Source organism: Heterocephalus glaber, unplaced genomic scaffold (genome assembly GCF_053883595.1).
Source record: "Heterocephalus glaber isolate CG9 unplaced genomic scaffold, H.glaber_assembly_v1.0 deba00001481, whole genome shotgun sequence".
NCBI lineage: Eukaryota > Metazoa > Chordata > Mammalia > Rodentia > Bathyergidae > Heterocephalus > Heterocephalus glaber.
The window spans coordinates 16,471,373-16,493,489 of NW_028258317.1; the positions used below are offsets into that span (position 1 = coordinate 16,471,373).

Sequence of the window (22,117 nt, forward strand, 5' to 3'; positions counted from 1 at the left end):
ATCCAGAACGTGACTCAGACTTGGAGTTGATGTTTTCTGTCTGTGTACATCAAGCACTATGTAAACTAGAAAGTTTGCTGGCCAGCCGTGACTGTTACTTTTACAACTCCTGATGCTCCTTGTGCCAGGGAAAGCCTAGACCTGGCCTCCAGCTGTGGCCTTGCCCTGACCCAGTGTGTGACCCTCCACACAGTGAGATCTACCCTCCAGGCCCAAAATGCTGGACTGGGGAAGGAATTTCCCCAGGAACAACTCCTCTGCCTTCCCTTCCCTGAAGTTCACAAAGCACATGACTCAGGCCTCTTGCAGCCAGCAAGGAGGGAAGGTGAGGAGGGGAAGGGTCCAGGAGTGGGGTCCTGACCCTCTGGGAAACAGAGCACCCCCTGTGGGAGTGTTTGGGTTTCATTCCCATCAGCTCAGTGCTGGAGGAGAAGCATTAAATCAAATAAAGGAAAATAGTACTTCTTCTAAGGATTTTGTGTCCCGGTGGGTTTAACTTTCCCACAGTGGAGCTGAAACCCTAGAGCTCAATTTGTGTTTTCTCAATAGAGCTCAAGATGCTCTCAGGACAGTGGGAAGGGAAGCACTCCCCAATGGCAGGACAGTGGATAACATCTGACTCACAATCCTCTGCACACCAGGGTTGTCCAGGCTGGTCTGTGTAGCTGGAACAGTAGGGGCGGAGGCTTTGGATGTCCCTCTAGCATGGCATTCAAGCCCATCACATCTGATTGGTGTTACACCTCTGCTTGCCTGTTATTCAACAGTAGTGGTCAGGATTTCAACGTAGGAATTTTGGGATGGACACAAACACCCACAACCACAGAAGAGCTGGAGCTGAGTATGAAGAAAGCCAGCACAATCCCCAAGTTGCCAGTTCTTCACTCAAACTCACTCCTGAGTTTGGTTTCTGAATTTGCACCTCCCCGATTGTTAGTGGGATGTGCTGGCCATTATGTACAGGTGTGTGCCTAGCTTGCTGAGGGTCACAGGTTGAAGTGGTTCGGGAAATAATGGTCTGGTAGGGAGATGCATATGCCCTAGAGGACACACCTAACAGAAGGTGTCTTCTAGGAATAGAATTTTCTTGTAGAAAACCCATTCCATCTATATTTTTTTTCCACAGGGTCTTTTAGACAGGGTCTTGCTACGTTGTCCAGGCTGGCCTTAAACTCATGGTGATCCTCCTGCCTCAGCCTTCTGAGTGCTGGGATTACAGGGATGCACCACCATGCCTGGTTCCACGTCCATTGAGGCAGCTGGCACTCTAGGAGCATTATCTCCCTGAACTGGCCTGAGCTGCTTTCTCTTACCATTTTTGGAATTTTCATATTGTGTGCCCAGAACAAGACCAACCTTTAGATCTTTCTCTTCCTTGGTGTACGCCCTTCTCCTGCTTTTGCAATAGAAGATCGAGTCAGTCCTGGCTGTCAGTCTGATATAGAAGCCCCTCTAGGGTAGACTGTGCTATTCAAACTACCTTGCTCCTGCCCATAATGCATACAATGCCATGGAAGAGCTTACATCCCTACCCTTTGAACACTTGAGAGGCTCACGGCTTGCTTTGGCCAGTAAATGAAGGCAGCAATGACAATGTCACTTCTGAGTAGAGCCTGTAGAGCCTGCAGAGTCTACAGAGCCAGCTTGTCCCTATGTCTTCTCTTTGAGGACACTGGAATGGGTCCTGGAATGAAGACGGTGTGAAAAGCTTCGGCTGACCCATGCTGGCCTGCAGTGCGGGAATAGGAAAGAAGCCCCTCTTATGTGGGGGATGTAGCCTAAGCTGACTAATACAACCTCTTCCATGACAGGTCATTCATCCTCAAACTTCTGTATCCAAGCTGCCTGGCATGTGCCCTGGAGCTGGAGACCAGGGGAGTGGAAAACAGAACTACCTAGTCCAGTGACAGCGAACCTTTTAGAGCTTTCAATGATACAAACAGCCTGCTGTGGCATGCACACCATAGGTTCACCACCACTGACTTAGTCTGTTCCTGGGTCTCAGAGATAGCTCTTTCTATCCTGAAGGCCTGACTGAAGCCAGGGCCTGTGTACCTGACTTTGCCACTGACTGCCCTCTGATCTTGCCTGGGTCTGCTCTGTTCTTGCTTCCCTGCTCCCCCAGGGACGCTGGCTTGGGATAGTAAAACTCCATGACTTCAGAGATTTATCAGAGCAAAGGACATAGCACAAACCAAGAGTGATCAATTGCTTCATTTTAAATGCTCACATTGCTTGGAAGTATACTTGATGATATAAAAATTATTTTTATTAAAATAGGAAAGCTTTCTAACATATTGCATTGAAGACATTTATACAGAAATAAGCAATTGCAACAGACATGCTACATCAGAAATACTGAAATACTCTGAAAGCTTTAAGTGCTCACTTTTCAAAACATTTTGGTATAATAAGCATATCCCTATATATTTCAGAGGGTATGCATAATACTGAAAAAATACTTCATGTAAAAACTAAGTTTAGGGCCGGGGATTTAGCTCAGTGGTTTCACTGCCTGCTACGTAAGCGCAAGGACCCGAGTTCGATCCCCAGTACCAAAAAAACCCCCAAAAAACAAAACTAAGTTTAGGTGCATACAAACAAGAAGTATTACACTGAATAGCTTATTTCAAACTGTGAAACACATTCAAAGTATCCAATTTCTTAGACAACATGCAAATATTTTAATACTCAGCTTGCTATTTTTAAATATATAAACCGCAATTCTTTATAATTCTATATCAAAATAGAAAGACAGAACATTTATCTACATTGTGCACATCACAAAAAGCAAATGTGTCTTTGTGAACGGAAAGTACTGCGTTAACACACATGATTGTCATTTTACAAATATGGCTATTCACCTTCATAATAAAATAGAAGAATCATGTATTATTTACATGAACTACTTACTAAGTATTTAACTTTTTGGCAATTGTTTAAAGTAGCAGCAATTGGTTTAAAGATTGATGTTTAACACTCTAAATTTAACTCCATGAATACCAAAGAATATATATCTGGTTTTAATATAAAATTGCAGGATGCTTTGATGCAATGTAACCTTTCCCTTTTACAGAAAACACAGGCACAAATCAGTGACTGCTGAGATTATCACTTACACATATCATTATAGGAGTGTCAGCTTACACAGTAGATGGGTCCTGAATGAAATTTCTGTAAATTAACTTAAATCTGCCTGATGATTTACATGGTAATTTCGAAGAAGCTTTATTTTTACTTCATGCTGTCTGACAGCAGTGGGTGTTGACCAGCACCCTCCCACACCAGATACAGAAGGTAGCATCTGTATATACAAAAACAAACATAAAGGCAAACTTAATACTTAAGGAACTCTGAAATGAAGTTTTTGTGATATGAACCCAATAGCAAAGTGAGCTCTTCTAGACAGCGATCATTATCAGTGTTATTAAATTTGTTTTAGAGTAGGGGACCCATCCACTGAGCAAAATGTAATTCATGAGGCAGTGATCTCCAAAAAGAGGCACTCTCTTTCCTAAGCACTTGAGAGAACATTAACATTTGTAAAAACGAGACAAAAACCTCACCAATATTGGCAATTAAAAAAATACTGTGTGGGGGAAAAGAGGTGACATGTGCTTTTGCTTGGCCACGATCCGACTACCAACCAGCAGTCTAGAATGTCGCTCATAAGGTAGAAGAGTTGGACTGAGGAACAGTTTGCACCCTGTGTGGGCATCAGGGCTGCATCCAGAGCATGTGCAGGGCGAGGCCCAGGCTGAGGAGCAGGGGGTGGCAGGGAGGCGGGACCCCAATGCTGGCAGATGGCAGGCTGCTGGAGACCTGCACCTGGGAAACGATGAGGGCAGAGAGAGGGACGTGGGATGCCAGGGTGGGGCTGTCTGAGTTGATAAGGGATTCAATCTTCTCTGCTTCCTTATTACAGGCCTCAATCTGGAGGGAAAAATAAGATCTTTTCAATACAAAGCCACAAACCTAAGAACAAATCAAGTCAAATTCCACTTATATCTCCAAAATAATGTGGCCCCAGAGGAAGTCTGCTTTCTCCGTCTTTCTTATGCAGAGTAACATTTCACTATAGTCTTAATTTATTACATAGATATAACTGCATTAATGGAAATCAAATCAGAAAAGAAATGATCCACAATGCCACTGCCCTAATCAGTCAGCTGCTTTCATTTTTCTACTCCTTGTTTACATTTTTCTGTTGTTGTTTTTTGTGGTGTTGGGGATCAAACCCAGGGCCTTACACGTTAGGCATGCATTCTATCACTGGACTACATCCCAAGACCAAAAATGTCTTTTTTTGAGATGGGTGAGGCTCTATGTGGCTTTACATTTGAGCGCTTCCTGCCTCAGACTCCCAGGTAGATGGGATTACAGGCATGTGTCACCACACCAGCTGGTTACCTACATTTAGAGATCATCTTTCCATGGTTAAAAACAGCCCTACGGAATGTACTTTCAATGCCTCTGTAAACACAGTAATGAATCACAAACTGCCTTCAGACATCCCCTTCACATGAGCTCTCACTACTTTGATACTAAAACTTGGGCCTACTAGGATGAGCTTCCACATGCTGTGAGGAAGAAAAGTAGGGCCTACAAAACACTCTGATCAGATCTATCTCCACAGTGGGAGCATGGCCCTAAGGAGACCAGAGTCCACTCTGGCTTTGTAACTGGCTTTTGAATGACCTGTGCCAGTCCCTTCTCCCTTAGGCCTCAGGTGCACAATGGGTGGATTGGATCCAATGATTTCTTAGGTCCCTTTAACCTCTGTACACAAAGTCACAGGAACTTAACCTCTCCCCTCCCCTGGCTCCTCTGCATTCTGCCATCAAATGTGTTCTAGGCCTCAGCTGTCTGGAAAATGCTCAGCCCCTCAGAGACTGCCTTGCTTTTCTCCCCCACCCTTCCAACCTCCCCAAGTGCCCCCACTTCTCACCCAGCCCCAATCCTTTCCCAGTCCAGGTTTGTGCCTTGCTCTCAAGTTCGCCAAACTTGAGAGTGACAAGATGGTTGCACAATGTGTGCTGAGTCCCACCTGCAAAGCTTTTGGGTAATGATCGACAGGAATTATCAGGATCACAATTTCAGACTCAATGCTGAAGTATCCAAACACATCACACTGCGGGACAGACACATGCATTCGGATTTTCTCAAGTATTTCCAGCACCGTTATTGGCTTGTTTGTTACCTAGAGAGAGAGAGAACATTTCTGTTACTGGAAAAGGAGAATTCTTTTACAGTCTTCGCTACCTTACTTCAGCTGCCCACTGAGGAGGCCCTTTCACCAAGGAACCCTGTGGTGCCAGCCCCAACCAGGCTCTGCTGGGCCAAGTCCTAAGTCTGCGGGCTCCGTACAAGGTGGTTCTGCCAGCCTGTGGGGGTCTGCAGCCAAGATAAACACTTACCAGAAGAGTTTTTATAAAAGTGACTCTTCTGAGTTAGAGGCCACAGGGACATAAAGTCTTTCTATAGAGATGTATTAACCAAAATGGGAGGAATTCTCTAGGAAGTGGCAAGTGTTGGCTGCTACAATCCTGGAGCTCTGTCTCCACAGATGGAAACTGCAAAATGTGATGGTGCAGAAGAAAAAGGGGCAAAACTACCCAGGGGAGATGGCAGGCTCTAGAAGGTCCCCTTGGAGGAAGGGGCTGGTGTGAGGGGAGGTGACCTTGCAACCCTCTGGGCATCTGCTAGTCACAAGCTGACTGACCACAGAGCCAGGGTGTGGCAGGAAGGAGCACAAATTAGGAATCAGCCCACCCTAGTTCTACTGACTAGGAACTGTAGGGCCTTGGGCAAGTTGCTCCCCCACACCCTTCCACTGGGGATCGAACTCAAGGAGGACTGAGCTCAACTCTTTTCATTTTATTTTGACATAAGTTCTTGCTAAGTTGCCCAGGCTGGCCTTAAACTTATGATCCACAGCCTTCCAAGTAGCTAGGATTACAGGCATGTGTCATCATACCTGGTTAGCAACTGCTTTTCTGAGGATTAATTTCTTTATCTATAAATGGGTACAACATACTCTGCTTTCCAGAATTCCTAGGAGTTTTAGCAATAAGGTTTCAACAGCACCTGGCATATCAGGCAATTTACCTTAGCAATAGTGTCCAGTTTTTCTTTGTCAAATAGAACTCTTAACATCCCAGCACATAATGGGCAACAAGCACCTGCAAGAGAAACCATTTTGTGTGTGTTCAGAATTAAACAAGGAATTCAAAATGGCTGGTGATCAACCCTTCATTCTGGGCCACAGCCGCTCTCCTGATGTCTGCACCTTCGGGGCTGTTGCCTGACTAGCCTGGGATCTTATAATCTGTGCATTTACAAAGGCCTCCCTTCGCCGCCGCTGCATCCTTCAGCATGGCTCGGGTGAGGGGCTGTGGACAGCGCACAGAGACAGTGGCCCTTCAGGAGTACAGGGCCTGACCTCGCTGGCCTCCAAACTCACTGGGTCTTTGTTTTTCTGTTTGCAATATAAGGGAACTGGTGTTTCAAGGGTTCCATGAGTGTTTGCTTCACTTTTCATTTTCAAAATTATCTTACACTGTTTGAAAAACCTTAACAAGATATGACATAATCAAATAGAGTACTGCACCATATTTGGGGGGGTTATTTTGAGACAGGGTCTTACTATGTAGTTCAGGCTGGCCTTGAACTCACTATGTAGCCCAGGCTGGCCTCAAACTCATGGTGATCCTCCTGCCGCAGCCTTCTGAGGATTACAGGTGTGTGTGAGACCATGACTGGCTATTATATCAAATTTTAACACAACAGAGATCACTAACCAATCCATTACTAATGACCTCTTCAGCATGGGTCTTCACTATCTACTTTGATTTTGCTTCATCGTGTCTGTTGCCACCAGACAGTATGGGTTTGCACAGTAACCTGTTATGGCTCGTGGCCTTCAGGTGGAGAAAGGCTCATTGCGGTGACCCAGTGCTGGAAGACTGTCTGGCCCTTCGAGGAAGCTCAGTAAACAATTGCTGGACTGATGGATGGAGGAGAGAACTCTGCAGACTCCAGATTCACCTGTTCTGTGCACCTGGATTAAAGTCCCTTCTGCTATCTCTGTTTAACTAAAAAGTGTGAGATTGTAAGGTAAGCTGCTTAGTAAAACTTACTGCTTTCAACCATCTGTATGAAACAGGACTTTCCTGATTCTAAATAACTAAACCAATTAAATTAAATGCCAAGGCCCATCTAAAACAGTAACTTTCTCCTGTTTATCTCAATTTCAAATGTGTTCATCAAAACTTTTTTGATTATTCATTACTAATTTATTGCTACTAACTTTAAAAGTAGACATTATAAAAAAGTAAATATTAGGGCTGGGGATTTAGCTTAGTGGCACCCTGCCTGCCTTGCAAGTGTAGGGTCCTGAGTTCAATCCCCAGTACCTCAAAAAAGAACCAAAGAAACCCCACTAATAATCCTAATTTTAGTAATTAAATCTTACTTTGTCATTTAATATATTAGTGTTTGGTATAAGATTTTGCTTGAGGAAGGGTTGACATATTGTTTAAAGCACCAGATCAAAGCTGAGCATAGTGGTACATGCCTGTAATCCCAGCACTTGAGAGGCTAAGTCAGGAGGATCACCATGAGTCTGAGGCCAGCCTGACTACATAGTGAGATTCTGTCTCAAAATAAAACAAAGCAAAAGCCCAGATGATACCTAAGGTAATCTATAACTTTTTGAGGTCAACTCACTGTGATGTGTCTAATCAGCATAAGGGTCTTTTCAAGAGTTTTTGAAAAATTTAAATAAACTAGTCAACTTTCCTCTTAACAACTCAGTGCCTGGTGGTGGTTAAGTAGATTTTTCCAGCTGCACCCCTGTCCACCCCAAATCTGGGTAGCCTACCAGGTGGGATGATGGGTTTGCACCCAGCAGCCAAGAGCAAAGGGCACTTCACAGCAGCACACTCGGCAACAGAGCTGTATTCCGAGAGGACCCCAACAGCCTGGCAGGGCCCGTAGTAGTCAACTGCCACACGGTCCGAGTAGGCAGCACACACACTCTGATAGGTCTCACCGTTGTGCCCACAGAGGGGCTCTGTGGCTGTGCAGAAAGGCTGGGGGACACAAGTCACATTCAGGCTTGAAAACTCTGGTAAACCTTTCCTAACCAAGAGTAAAGAGTGGAGGATTTAGTTCAGTGGTTCTGCTGCCTACCTTGCAAGTGCAAGGACCCAAGTTCGATCCCCAGTATCAAAAAAAAAAAGAGAGTAAAGAGCATACCTCCCTACTTTCAGAAAGGAAAAGACACAGGTATAGTGTGGGGATCCTTGAGGTGGGTTAAGTGGGGAGTGGGAGGCCATAGAATTGACTCAAGATGAACGGAAAAGATTACAGTACTTTCCTTAGCCTCTCTGGGCCATTGATGCTCATTCCACACGAACCACCACAAAATAAAAATATCCCCTCTTATCGCCTCCTCCCTCTGCCCAGATTTCTCAGTATCTCGGAACATCTGCTTGAAGAAAACAAGACTGATCTTCATCCAGATGTAGGGCCTTACCCTTCCAGGGTGGATATGGAGGAGGAGGGAAGAGTGGAGAGGTCAGTGGTCAGACCAGACTGGTCCTGCCATCAGGCGGGCTAGGAATATATCAGAGAAAACTAAGTCACAGGCAGAAAGAGGGAACAAGTAGGAAGAGAAGACTGAAAATGCAGAGTAGATGCTTTCAATGCAGATGAAACACAACTTTGAAGGAAAACAGGCTTAGCAGACAAGCTGATGGGAGTTTTCTAACCATGAAGATCTGGGTATGAGAAGCACTCATGTCAGCTGTTAGGGCTTGTGGGCAGGGGATGTGGGGCCCAAAGGTGGGACTCCTCTAGGAGAGAGGCCAGCATAAAATCAGTGGTGCAGGTGGAAAGCCTCTAAGGAGTTGTCCTTGGGTGTATTTATTTAACAGAAATGCAGATTCCACAATCCTAAAAGATTGGGAGTTAAGTTGACTTAAAATGTAGAAAGCAAAATTTTCAATCACATCTTAGTATTGTAGGAGGCTGGACAGTGGTGGAAAGAGTGAGAAAACTCTTTCTTTACTTGTTTTAACTCATCTTCCTCTAGTGTACTTGGTTAGTTTTCTAGAGAGACCCACAGAATGATGGGAGGGGAAAATGGTTAGTTCTTTTCCTAAGAGTGGGCGGCTTGCATGCCAGCCAGACAGCCTTTCAGAGTTAGGAAAAAGAGTTGCTCCTCTTTTTTATTGAAGGACTGGCTTCTTTAGATTTGAAAGGATTCACAGAAGACCCTCAGGTGGTCTACTGCTGACTCATCTGTCAGGGATCACCAATTCTATGCCCAGTACACTTTGTTTTGTCATACAAACAACGCACCTGACATGGGCCTTTGTAAGAGAGGCTTTTTCCTCTTTGGTATAAAGTGCAGAGATTATTGTGCTCCATGTGGTCTGTGTCACAAACAGGATCTCGGACCTGGTCACAGGAGAGCTGTCTTGGCACACACTCATATTGGCTACAGCCAAATTTATCAAAAGTTGTCAGGCAGACTTGGGGTTTGGATACACATCTGAAAAACAAGAATGCAGCACCATAAGGTGGGACTGTGATGGGGCTGGAGGCCAGGGGGTTGAGGACAAAGAAGAGCTATACTGAAACAGTTCTTTTCCCAAGGGGCTTACGCTGAGTGAGAGAGTCAAGCATACCCACATGGTAGGTACAGAGCAGGAAATGATACTGACTGAGAACTCAGGGAAAGCACTGGGGAGCAGGTGTCCTAACTGGAGCCTGCCAGCAAAGAAGGCTGCCCAGCAGGCCAGGCTGAAAGAGCAGCCATGAACACGAGGTGTGCTCAAGGATGCGATTTTGGGGACAGGTGACCCTGAGAACAGGAGCCAAAGACATATGCATGGGACAGACATCCTGTGCTAAGGCCAACACATGGGTTGGGGTCTGAACCTGGAGGTCTCATAATAACAAATGGAACATTTTCAGGTGCTGAGTCTTCAGCTTGGCTAATGTGAGCATCTTGAGAAAAGGCTTCATTCTATTGTAAAATTCCCCAGTTTCTATGCCAACAAGACTTGAGTGGTTAACACTAGCTGGGTGCAACCATTGAGAGAATCCCACCCATATGATCCTTCCTAGTAATGTGTGGGTCTTACTTCCTTCTCAGCCCTTGACTCCTTCAGAGAGTTGAAGGTGGTGGCTCTCTGCTCTAGACTTTTTCTGCCCTCCCAAGTTTTCAAGAGGCATATATAACTTCCTGTAAGAAGACCTATGAAAATTTTTAGCTTCTACTGGGTATTTGAAATAATATACAAATATAAAAAAATACAAATATCAGTCTATAAAACAAAAGAGGAGTAATACAATACCTAGTGTTACGTTAATCTCAAAGGGAATTTTTTTAGGGATAAGCCTGTACTAAAGTCACCACCACCAAGTGTGGTTGCCTTTGTTGATGTGACTTGAGGTTAAAATGCACTTAGGGTTTCATGGAAATGTAAGGTGTCTGAAGAGGAATGATGGAAAAGAGTATTTAGAACTTCATTATCCATTAACGAGGAAGGTATGAGAACACTGGTGATGTGGGGAGGAAAAATGGTCAACTTGCATATATGGAAACAGGAGGATCATAGGAAAACACTGAGAATCTGTGGAGCAAGTGCAAGTGAGATGATCAGGGCAGGTACGGTCTGTCTTGCTTGTGTCCTATCACTAGGAAAAATGTCTGGTACATCAGCACAGACTTGATGAGTGAATACAATCTTTTTAGTTTTTTAAGACAGGGTCTTGCTATATAGTTCAGGCTGGCCTTGAACTCACTATGTAGACCAGGCTGGCCTCAAACTCATGACGATTTTCCTGCCTTGGCCGCCAATGCTGGGATTATAGATATGCACCACCACACCCACCAGTATTTCTTAAGCAATTACTTTTTGAATAGATAATGCAAGTCCATGGTGAAATTGAAAATGTACAAAATGGTAGACAGTGAAAAATAAATCTCCCTCCTACTCTTGTATCCCAGCCATCTAGGTTCCCTTTCTCAGAGGAAACCACTCTTATCAATTTATTATTTATCCTTCCAGAGACATTTTGTGAGCATTTCTATGTGCTGATCCAAAGGGTATGCACATTTAAAACCCAACTGGGCCAAAGTGCCTTAACAGAGAGGACACGCCAATCCTCCCCAAGACTCTTATGTATTGACAGTACCTATTTTCCTATGTTTTGTCTTCACCAATCTGAGTGTTGGAAAATGGCAAACAACTGTAGTTTTAATTTATATTAAGAAGGCTTCTTTGTAATATGAAGAAAGCAAAGCATTAAATCAGTCTGGCCATATATTTATTACTTTTTTTTTCTTTTTCTGAGACAAAGTCTCACTCTGTAGCTCAGGCTGGCCTTGAACCCAAGAGCCTCCTGTCTCCTGCTCCCAAGTGCTGTGATTACAAGCACATACAACCACACCAGGCAAATTAATTTAGTTTTCTTCTGGGGCATACATCTAGATTATATTTCTCAGTCTTCCTGGCAGTTGGTTATGGTTATAGTAAAAAATGTATTTCATTTTATTGTCTATATGAAAGTAATGACATATTAGGATTTGTATAAAATATCTAGAGTTACTTACTCTAACAAATAAAAGCATTTTTTTCAAGTGTTTAAGAACCAAGACCATCTTTCAAGTATGTTTTTCCAAGCCCATTTTTTCTATTAGGTTACTGATCTTTGTCCCTTTTTACTCAGGTTTATGTTTTGCATATTGACTTCTAGGGGCTCCTTATAAGGACAGCAGCACTTGTGGTATTCTTCCCAGTTTATTTGTCTGTAACCATACAGGAAATTTCGATTTTCATTTAGCTGAATTTCCCAATCTTTTCTTTTATATTGGCTTTGTATTATATCCAGAAAAATCTTTCTACTTTGAAATTTCTTTTGTTTTATTATAAAAGCAACAAACTACTCAGAAAGTTTAGCCAGTAGAGAAAAACAAACAAACACCAAAATACCCCAATTCTATTACCAACACAGCATATATTATCTTTTTGGCTTATTTCTTTTGTATGACATCCTGTCTTTCATAGTAACTTTCTCAGCTTAGTTTTTATTGTCTAAATTTTGGCAGGTGGGTGGCTGAGTCTTTGCCATTTCATTTACATTTAAGAAAATCTTCTCCTCCCTCCACACTACACCAGGGTTTGCCTGTTGTCCACAAAATCCCTCATAAGGAAAGGCCTGTGGCACTAGGATGTGGCCTGCTCAGGTCTCTCAGGCAGCCACTGGAAACTCTAGTTCCAGAAGACTGAAATATCAGCCAGCCACACCCTTGCCTTTGGCCACCACATGAAGAAATCCACCAAGGGCAGGGCAATTGTCCTCTGAGCTCAGTGAGGAAACTGCAGAGAAGGGAGCCCAAAACCAGATAGTTTCAAATAATACATAAATTGCATTTCCTGGGGTTTCTCATGTCCTGTTCCTAAAATAAAGGCATATAGTAGGAGAAAATTTCCCTTGACTAGCAGACATAAACAGCTAGTAAGGCTGTACCCTTTTCTCTTGTCTCACCTGCTACCTCTCCTTATGTTATTCTTTCTGTTTCAATCTCACACAACCGCTGGAGCTCCCAGCAGTCCCTACATTATCTCCTCACTTCCAGCACCCAGGACTCCAGCTGCTGTGGTCTGGCTTCCCCTAGGCCAGCTTTCCTCTTGTAACCCTTCCTGCAGTCTCCTACTCATCTCCCCACTTTCAGCTGAGTGTCACCCTCCCAAACAAAGTCTTTCCTTCCAAGGCTGCATTAACTGCCCCACATCTGGGCTCCCCAACACACTGTCAAGCAGTCCTATGTGGCTCTCTTTCTCTCCACATTCCACAGTCTTTGGGGAAGAGACCACTACTGATTCACCTTTGTATTTTTACTGTCTGGTACATGCATGGCATATGCCTTGTAAGTGCTGGTCTTTGGTCAAAAAAAAAAAAAGTAGCCATTTGACTTACCTTTGATTTTTTTGGCAGGGGTTAGGATTACAAGGATCCTTTGAAATGCATGACCCAAACTCAAACTGACGGTCCTGGAGACCCACACAGCGAGCAATGCAGACACTGGGGTAAGTGCGTCCATTCTGCGCACACACAGGGACAAACTCATCTGCACAGTTACAAGGCAGACCTGAAGGGAAGAAACACACTCAAAAATATGTATGCATATGCTCCTCTTCCCCACACTAAGCCTTTTGAAGGAAACCATTAACAATCATATACAACGGCCTCATTCTAGTCTCTTTGAATGTATACTCCTTCAATTCTGCCTAATAAAACTTTTGAAAAAAAGAAAATCATGTAGAGGTCTCATGTTAGAATTGTAAATTAAGAAAAAAACTTTCTTGCATTCTTGGACAAGGTTTTTAAAAGCAGCAAGGCTCTAAAAAGCCATTTGTAAGACAGCTTTCCTTTGTGCTATTTATTGCCAGCTAACTGAGGGCCTCCAGATGTTGATCCCGGGTACAAACTCCCTATAAGAAGGCTACAGGTAGCAAAAGTTAAGCATGTTTCTCCTGAGCTAGCATATAAAATGTAGAATTTAGATGTTTAAGTCTGGCTTAGGGAATTTCTTTTTCTTTTTCTCTTGAGGCAGGGTTTTGCTGGGTTCCCCAGGCTGGCCTCAAACTTGAGATCCTCACCTCAGCCTCCCAAGTAGCTAGGACTCCAGGCATGCATCAAAATGCCTGGTTTTGGCTTCAGAGATTTCTTGAATGTTAAATCCCCAAAATAAGACAATGCAAAGGTTTTAAGTTTCCTATGTAAGTTCTTTCCATTCTCATGTCCTTTAGCAACAAGGAAGAATAAGAAAGTAGCTTGGGAAATTATTGTCATTTTTCTTTTTTGTTGCAATTTGGGAATTGAACCCAGGACCTTACACATGCTGGGCAAGTGCTCTACCACTAAGCTATGTCCTCAGCCCAGATTATTATAATTTTAAGATATGCCAAGTCTAATTGTCAGACGGGTGTAGTGGTGCTACAAGATGGAGGCAGGAGGATGGAAGGTTTGAGCCCAGCCTGGATAACTTGGTGACTCAGTGAGACCCTGTCTCAAAAAAAAAGGGGCGGGGGGCTGGGGATGTTGCTCAATGTGAAAGCCTCAGTCCCTAGTACTGCCCCAGAAAAAGTTTTGTGAGTATCACTTTCAGAGACATGTTTGGAATGGGACACTGAGTCACACAAATGTGGTACTGTTTGGGACCAGTAGAATTCCCTTAGAGTCTTCCAGTTAAACAGTCATTGGCTTAATTTATCCCAAGACAGTAAAGGCCACATACTAGAGAATAAGGTCTTATTAGGTGTAAAGCTCACCTTCCAAAAACATCAAGATATTGAAAATAAATAAAAGTTTTCCTTGTAAATCTTTAGCTCACTCTTCATCCCCACATCTCTTTATGGTTTCTCTAAGCAGAATGAATTGTCCTGGTCAGAGCTGAGCATACAGAGGACAACAATAAAAGATGATGATGATGGTGATAATAAAGCAGTGAAGGCTGGTCCTCACTGAAGTAGAGTTGGTCCTGCTCCTACTTCCCCATCAGTCTGCTGAAGACCTCTCCTTTCTGGTTTCCTTTTTACTTCCAATGAGATGGAGGTACAGGGTTGGTAAATCCTGTTCCTGTCCTCCCTACCCAAAACCCCATCACTCTCTGTGTATACTACTAAGCCCAACGAAAGAAGAATTAAGTTGCCAATGCAGAAGCAAGAAATGGGGGACAAGGCAGCTACCTAGTGCCTCTTTACCCAATGAACCAAAGGTATTTCCGATGTGGAAGAAAGAAAATACCCAGAGACATCAGTTGACTGGGCTGCTGCTGTTGGCAACTGCAGCTTTGCAGAAGGAAACATCCCATTTCACCAGGTTTTATACCTGTCAGGGCTGGAATGAGTGTAACACCAGTGCAGAGCAAGGTAGTCAAGAAAGTAATATTCCGGGAGGTTAATGTTTGTGGAAGCCTAAGTGAACCAGGAAACTTAAGGAAGACTGAGAAAAATGGTAGTGAGAAACAAACTTAGAGAATACATGGACACTTTAGATTATCATGATAGGGTAAATAGTATTTCACCAGGTGGGAAAGTTCCATTTAACTGAAACCATGCCAATCACTGGCTCTGTACTTTTTAACTCATGGAATCCCAAAGTATTAGTGCTGGAAGGGCCCTAAGAAACCACTTAGCATAATGTCTTCAATTTGTCCAGGGATGAAACTGAATTCAGAGAGAGATAGAATCCTGTGCTCCAATTCTATATTGATTTTATGGTTGTAAATCTGCAGTTAAAGCAAGACCAGAGGAGCTGCTTTGAAGGGAAAATTGATGTGCAGAAGTATGCTGCCCCCACCAACAAAAGCTCCCTCAACAACAGCCTCTGGGTGCCCATGGTCACCTGTGAAGGTGCGACGGTCATCTTCTGAACTGTGCTCACTGAGGCAGAGGCGGGTAGAACACACCAAATTGCCAGCAAAGCAAGAACAGACATTGCAATCGATATTAAAGAATGTTCCATGACCTCAGAGAAAGAGGAAGAAAACAGCAATTTATATTATGTTAAGAAATAAACTAAAAATTTGATAGTTCAAAAGTTTTATTTATTTATTTAGCTTTTTGAGGGTCTCACTACATAATCCTGGCTGGGTTTGAACTTGGCAATCCTGCTACATCAGTCTCTTGAGTTCTGGAATTATAGGTTTGTGCCACCACATCCAGCTCAAAGTTTTAAAATGGCTTTTTTGTTTTGTCTTTTTGGTACTGGGGATTGAACTCAGGACCTTGTGCTTACAAGGCAGGCGCAGTGCCACTGAGCTAAATCCCCAGCTAAAATGGCATTTTTTGGGGGGAGGGTAATAGCGGGGACTGAACCTAGGACCTTTACACTGAGTTATATTCCCCCTCAAATAAGACTTGACACAGTCTTGCTAAGTCATTAAGTTGGGCTCAAATCTAGACAATCCTCAAACCTAGGCAATCCTTCTGTCTCAGCCTTCCAGAGGACTAGGATTACAAGCCATTGCCACTATGCCCAGTTTAAAATGAAAATTTTTGAAAGATTACTTCTGAATATACAAGGTGGGGAGTTAAATCTGAGATATTTATATTTCTGTATTCACCTCCCACTGCATTCTTCCAGGCCTGCAATATGCTAGTCACAGCAGGCTGCCGTGTGTTCTCTAAGAATGTTTCTGGTTGCTCTCCTGCCTCAAATGTTCCCTTCTGGACCTTTGTTCATCTTTTCAGGGCCAGACCCAATGGCATCTTTGTGTTGAAGACCCCCCTGATGCCCTGCCAGAAACGACTGGCTCCACAGTACACTGTATGCAACTTTCTATGGCTCAAATTCTCTCCCATTTACCATATAAAATAAAGCACGATCCCATCCCCTCAGCTGCAGCTCAACAAGGCGCTAGTACAGAATAGGCATTTAGTTAATAAATGTGTATACAAGGAATAAACTTGTTTGTCCTCAGATATTTCCTGTAATACAAGGTACCTAATTTCCTTTATTTTACTGTATTTTGAGACAGGATCTTGTCATGTAGTTCAGTCTGGCCTTGAACTCACTATGGAGCCCAGGCTGGCCTCCAACTCATGGTGATCCTCCTGCTTCAGCCTCCAAAGTGTTGGGACTACAGTCATGTGCCACCACTTAGCTCTTCCTATTGTAGACAAATAGACTATGGACTAAGAAACAAATACCTGACTTTCCCTAGAATAGAAAACTTTCAAGCTCTTTTTAGCTAAGAGCACTCTTCCTTCCAATAAGAGTAAACCTAAAAGCATAAAAAACTAAGCTACTATGAAAAATGGAAGCAGAGGTAGGGAAACAAAATGCACATGTGGAGAGGAAGTCAATCTTCAAAAGTGGTATTTTTGCCAGGTGTAGTAGTGAACATCTATAATCCTAGCACTCAGGAGGCTGAGGCAGGAAGATCAAGAGTTCTGGCCAGCCTAGACTACACAGAGATTCTATCTCAAAAACCAAACCAAACCAAAACACACACAAAAAACCCCAAAGTGGTATTTTTTTTTGCCCAAATATTAATTTCTTTCTTTTTTTTTTGGTACCAGGGATCGAACTTGGGACCTTGTGCTTGCAGGCGGCAGAATTACTGAGCTAAATCCCCAGCCACAATTTTTGAAATCATATGTTGACTTGAACAGTTGTTAGGGTTATTAAAAAAAAAGATGGTTAAGGAGCCTGGGAGAGCAGGACATTAAGCTTGTTAGGGGAAAGCAAACAAAAGGTGGCTTTTTTTCCTTTCAGAACTGCAGGTTGAACCTAGAGCTTTGCCCATGCCAGGCAAACACGCTACCATTGTTCTAAATCCCCAGCTATTTTTAAATTTTTACTTTGAGACAGGGCTTGCTCAGGCTGGCTTTGAACTTGCCATCTTCCTGCCTGTACCTCTGAGTAGCTGGGATTACAGATATGTGTCACTTTCAACAAAGTCAAGATAACTAATCTCGTAATTAAAACAAACAAATATACTTCAAGACTCACTTTTTCTTTTTCCTCCAACAATACAAGACTTTTGGAGGTCTATACAATGCATCTCCATACAATTTTCTAAGAGTCCACTTTGTCCACATGAGCAGATTTTATAACAACCAACTTCTCCTGCAGATGATGGCACTTGGATTAGTGTCCCTTGACGGACAATGAAATCAGATGCTTCTCCCAGTTTGCAACCTGTACCAAAAAAAAAAAAAGGCTGATGGTACTGTTCTATGACATTAGATATACTTTACAAAAAGTCTATAGGTTCTGTGCAGCTATTAAAGATTATGTACACAAGCTTAAATATTGCATGGTTTCTCTTATATGAGAAAACCAAAATATAAATAAAGAGCAAAATAAAAGATACATAATAGGAAGTAGGGAGATCTTTTACAAATGGGAAGGGGATTAAGAGATGAAAGGAAGGGGGAAAGAGAGAGGAAGGGGATGAAAAAAGAATTGATATATGTTATGTATATGTTCCAACTCCCCACAATGAATGTAATCATTATGCAATACAAATATATACTACTAAAACATAAAAACTGGAAAAAAAAAAGATTATGTACTGTTGGGGATATAGCTCAGTGGGAGAGCACTTGCCTACAATGCATGAGACCCTGGGGTTCAATCCCAGCACTGCAAAAACACAAAGCAAAACAAATTCCCGGGGCCAGGTATTTAGCTCAATGGTTCTGTTGCCTGCCTCACAAGCGCAAGGTCCCAAGTTCGATCCCCAGCACCGAAACAAACAAACAAAAAACCAAATTCCCTTGTAACCACATGCCAAAGATAACTCCTAGAAACACCAGCACCACCTATCCATGTTCATCCCACACCCTGTTATAGGGTATGTCTAGATGTCCCCACAAAGTCATATGCACTCATGGGTGGGGCTTGTGGGAGGTGACTGGATCATGGGGGTGTGACAGTCATCAATGGATTAGTCCACTGATGAGTTTGTAGCTGACTTGTTGTTAGAAGGTGGGATCTAGTCAGAAGAGGAGGGTGACTGGAAGCATGGCCTAGAAGTGTTTATCTCTTCCTGTCCTTCTTTTCTCTCTCTCTGCTTCCCACTGCCATGCCATGAGCAATTCTCCTCTGCCATGCCACCCTGCCTTGGAGCCAGCTGACTATGGACTGAAATGTCTACAATGAGCCAAAATAAATCTTTCCTCCTTTAAATTGTGGGTGTCAGGTATTGTCTTAGGGACAAAAAAGTAACTAAGACACAGCCACACCCACCTTGAACGCAAGAATATGGAAGGCAAGGCTCTCCAGATGGACAGCCTTTTCGGTTCACTTCACAGAGCTCATTGGCTGGGCAAGGATTTGGATTACAGGGATGAGTCACTTCTTCCACAATGTTACCTAAAGTACTGGGCCCTGGAAAAAAACAAAACAGATCAGTTTAACCAACTTGAAAGAATAACAGATATCTGCAAATTATTTGAACTACAGCTACAATAAATGAAGAGCTCATAGGCATAAAGCAAGGCCTGATTAAATTCCTTCATAATTTGTGAATTTAGTGTAAAAATACATGCATTCATTTATCTATTGGGTACCTACAACATGCCAGGCAAGATTCTAGGCACTAGAGATATGTTGATGAACAAAACAGACAAATCTCTAACACAAGAGTTTACATCTGGTAAAGAAATAACAAATACACCGTATAAATAAAAAATAAAGGCAATTATAAGTAATGGAATAGGATGGAAAGTGACAGGTATATTTTGGATATGATGACAAGTAGCTGTTTATGTCTAAGAGGGATAATTTAGCATGTTTTATTATAAATGATAATTTATTATGGTAATATTATACCATGATTATATTTAATTTCTGAAATTATGACTAAGAATCTCACTTAAGATGAAGTATGTGTGATGTTTAAACAGTACTGAAATTCAAATAAAATTCTTTAATTTTCTTCTCATTGAAAGTTTCCTTCTAATAAATAATAAAAGTAAATCGCCTTGCAAGCGCAAGGACCCAAATTTGATCCCTGGTACCAAAAAATAACAAATAAAAAATAAATAAATAAAAGTAAATAAACCAAGAATGGTGAGTCAATAAAAATAGTTTCTTTTTAAACATACATTTGGGTGCTGTAATAGAGTCTAGGATTGTGACTATATTAATTTTGCTTATTTAATTTTAGGCTACACCGAGACTCTAGCAGAGGCAGAAGGGCTCTTGGAGTCATCTCATCTAGCCCACTCAGTCCATACATGGAAAATCTGAGGCTCAAAGAAATGATCTGCTCAAAGTCACAGAGGTCTAAATTCTAGTCTAATGCTCTCCTTTTTGCTATGCTGGTCACAAGGTTAAGGGACATAGTGTTTTGGTTTTAAGAAAAAGATACCACCAGCTATAAACTCAGCATCTACTTGCCTCTTCCTGTTTACTAACAGATTCTCAATTTTACTTAGGGTGGCAAGGGGCCTGTAGCTAAAGATAATCTTCCCAGTTTTTCACATAACCAGGAGTGGCCAATGAAATTAAGGAGAAATTGTTTGCTTTCCTCCTTCCGTTTTTGCATCTGTAACTATAATATGGCAGATAGAACTCCAGTAACCATGTTATGATAATAAGAATCCATTAGGTAATCTTGAATGAGAGTGGAGAAATAAAAATGGAACCTAGATTCCTGATGATGGAGCCACTATAATAGCCCTGGACTATTTGGGAAGCAGCTATGCTCACCACTATACCACCAAGGCAGAGCCCTAGACTATTTTATTTCTGGGGTTTTAGTTTTATCTGCCATTCTGTTCTGTAATTTGCAGCTGAACTTAATCCTCTCTGACACAGGAAAACAAAGTAAGTACCATAGGAGTTGACTTTACCAGCTCCCTTTCCAGAGAGCTTACTGTATTAATCCCCGCTGCTCACAGCCTAAATACGTCACTCATCTACTGAGCATGTAGTTTAGTTCTACACGTTATCCCCTCAACTCCACTACATCATCATATTGCTGCCAAGAAGCTCAGCTCCAAAACACCTCAATGAGATACCAACTTATTCTGTAGCTCTTGGCAGAAAGAAGCTGAAGTAGCAACATAAATTCCATTTCCTTGTACTAATCCAGACAATCACTTTTTACTGTCTTTTGGGTGGGTAAGTGCAAATCAAGCCTGGCTTGGTACACTGACATTCTGATGACAAAAAGCTGAATACTCCCTGGGGAAAATTCCAGTTTCTGGTCACATCATGGCAAGGAGACAGCATAATATAAGAGAATACTGGGCCTTGATTCACTGCTTAGAATTCCTGATTGCTGACAGTTCACACCTCCTCAGACTAATCACTTATGCTTACAAATTTTAGGATGACAACACTTTTTTGGGTCAAAAAAGCCAAAGAAATAAGTGTCTGTGACTGATTCTGGGTGTTGTGGTGCACACCTGTGATCCCAGCAGTCTGGGAGCCTGAGGTACGGAGTCCAATCTGGGCATTTTAGTGATTTAGCAAGACCCTATCTCAAAATAAAAATTTAAAGAGAAGAGCAGGGGATGTAGCTCAGTGCAAAGGCCTCGGGTTCAATCTTTAGTTACACCTCCCCCCCTCCCCGCAAAGTGACAGATGGTATCATGGAATCTCATGTTCTCAACAGACAGCTGCCCATATAAAACAAAGAGCAAGGATAGAGATTATGAAAGTATATGAAATCTAAAATCAAACAAAAGCAGTACTTACTGAGGTATGTATCTAAGGGTATACAATTCTCCAGGTCATCTGTAGGTGACAGAAGCTCACAAATACTTTCAGCTGTATGGTCTTCAGGAAATTTGTTCTGGTCTCCACATTTTTCAAGAATCTCCACACAATCTGATCTTAAAAATAAAAATGCACACAATTTTAGGGTTCAAGGAACTGCCTCATGTTGTCTAGTTAAAATCACTTCTGTTTTTCAAAGCTTTCCAGAAAATGAGTTTCTTCTCTGCCCCCACGTTTTTTTTGGAGATAGGGTTTTGCTATGTAGTACAGGTGGGCCTTGAACTTGTGGCAATCCTGCCTCAGCCTCCTGAATACTGGGATTTACTGGCATGCACCACTCCGGCTGGTTAGAAAGTGTTTCCATAACTTAGTTATGTTTTGTAATTGATTTTGTCTAAGTATGGTGAAAGAGAAAAGGACTCACAATGAACCTGGGCTGAACAGTAAATTCAAAGCATATCGAGCTTTTTCTTACCTGAGATCAAAGGCCTTCTTCGAATTTTATACTTATACTTCCTGTTCCTACCATCACTGTGGTTTTTCACCATCTTTTTTTTTTTTTTTTTTGTACCGGGGATCAAACTCAGGTCCTTGTGCCTGCACAGCAGGCGGCGAAATCACTGAGCCCAACCATCTTTGAAAGGAAATTAGACTAGTCTGATTTGATCTTTGCAAAATCACATGTCCTTACTTTCAAAACCTTATGCTTAATTACTTCCTTTTCCCCTTCTTTCTCCTTTTTAAATTATCTTTTTAGTTATCCACAGTAAGGTGTTGGCTTATAACAACTGAAAAGTCCACTACTTTAAAGTTTTCTAGTCTTGAATAGAGATTTGATTTCTGTGCTGAGTCTACT

The 22,117-nt window shown here is 42.4% G+C and overlaps 1 protein-coding gene across 4 annotated transcripts in view; it reads right to left on the minus strand.

The window, feature by feature from the left end:
- Positions 1-2,247: 2,247 nt before the first annotated feature.
- Positions 2,248-22,117, minus strand: part of Reck (reversion inducing cysteine rich protein with kazal motifs) — a 104,792-nt gene continuing 84,922 nt past the window's right edge. For all 4 annotated transcript variants that reach the window (XM_021248494.2, XM_087183709.1, XM_004870117.3 and 1 more), the window contains 10 exons: positions 21,241-21,377; positions 18,781-18,921; positions 17,539-17,727; positions 15,427-15,549; positions 12,997-13,168; positions 9,367-9,559; positions 7,883-8,093; positions 6,109-6,182; positions 5,048-5,200; positions 2,248-3,933 (listed from right to left, as the gene is read on the minus strand). In XM_021248494.2, the coding sequence (XP_021104153.1) occupies positions 3,718-3,933; positions 5,048-5,200; positions 6,109-6,182; positions 7,883-8,093; positions 9,367-9,559; positions 12,997-13,168; positions 15,427-15,549; positions 17,539-17,727; positions 18,781-18,921; positions 21,241-21,377 (1,609 nt within the window). In that variant the 3' untranslated portion in view covers positions 2,248-3,717. The remainder of the gene's footprint in view (positions 3,934-5,047; positions 5,201-6,108; positions 6,183-7,882; positions 8,094-9,366; positions 9,560-12,996; positions 13,169-15,426; positions 15,550-17,538; positions 17,728-18,780; positions 18,922-21,240; positions 21,378-22,117) is intronic.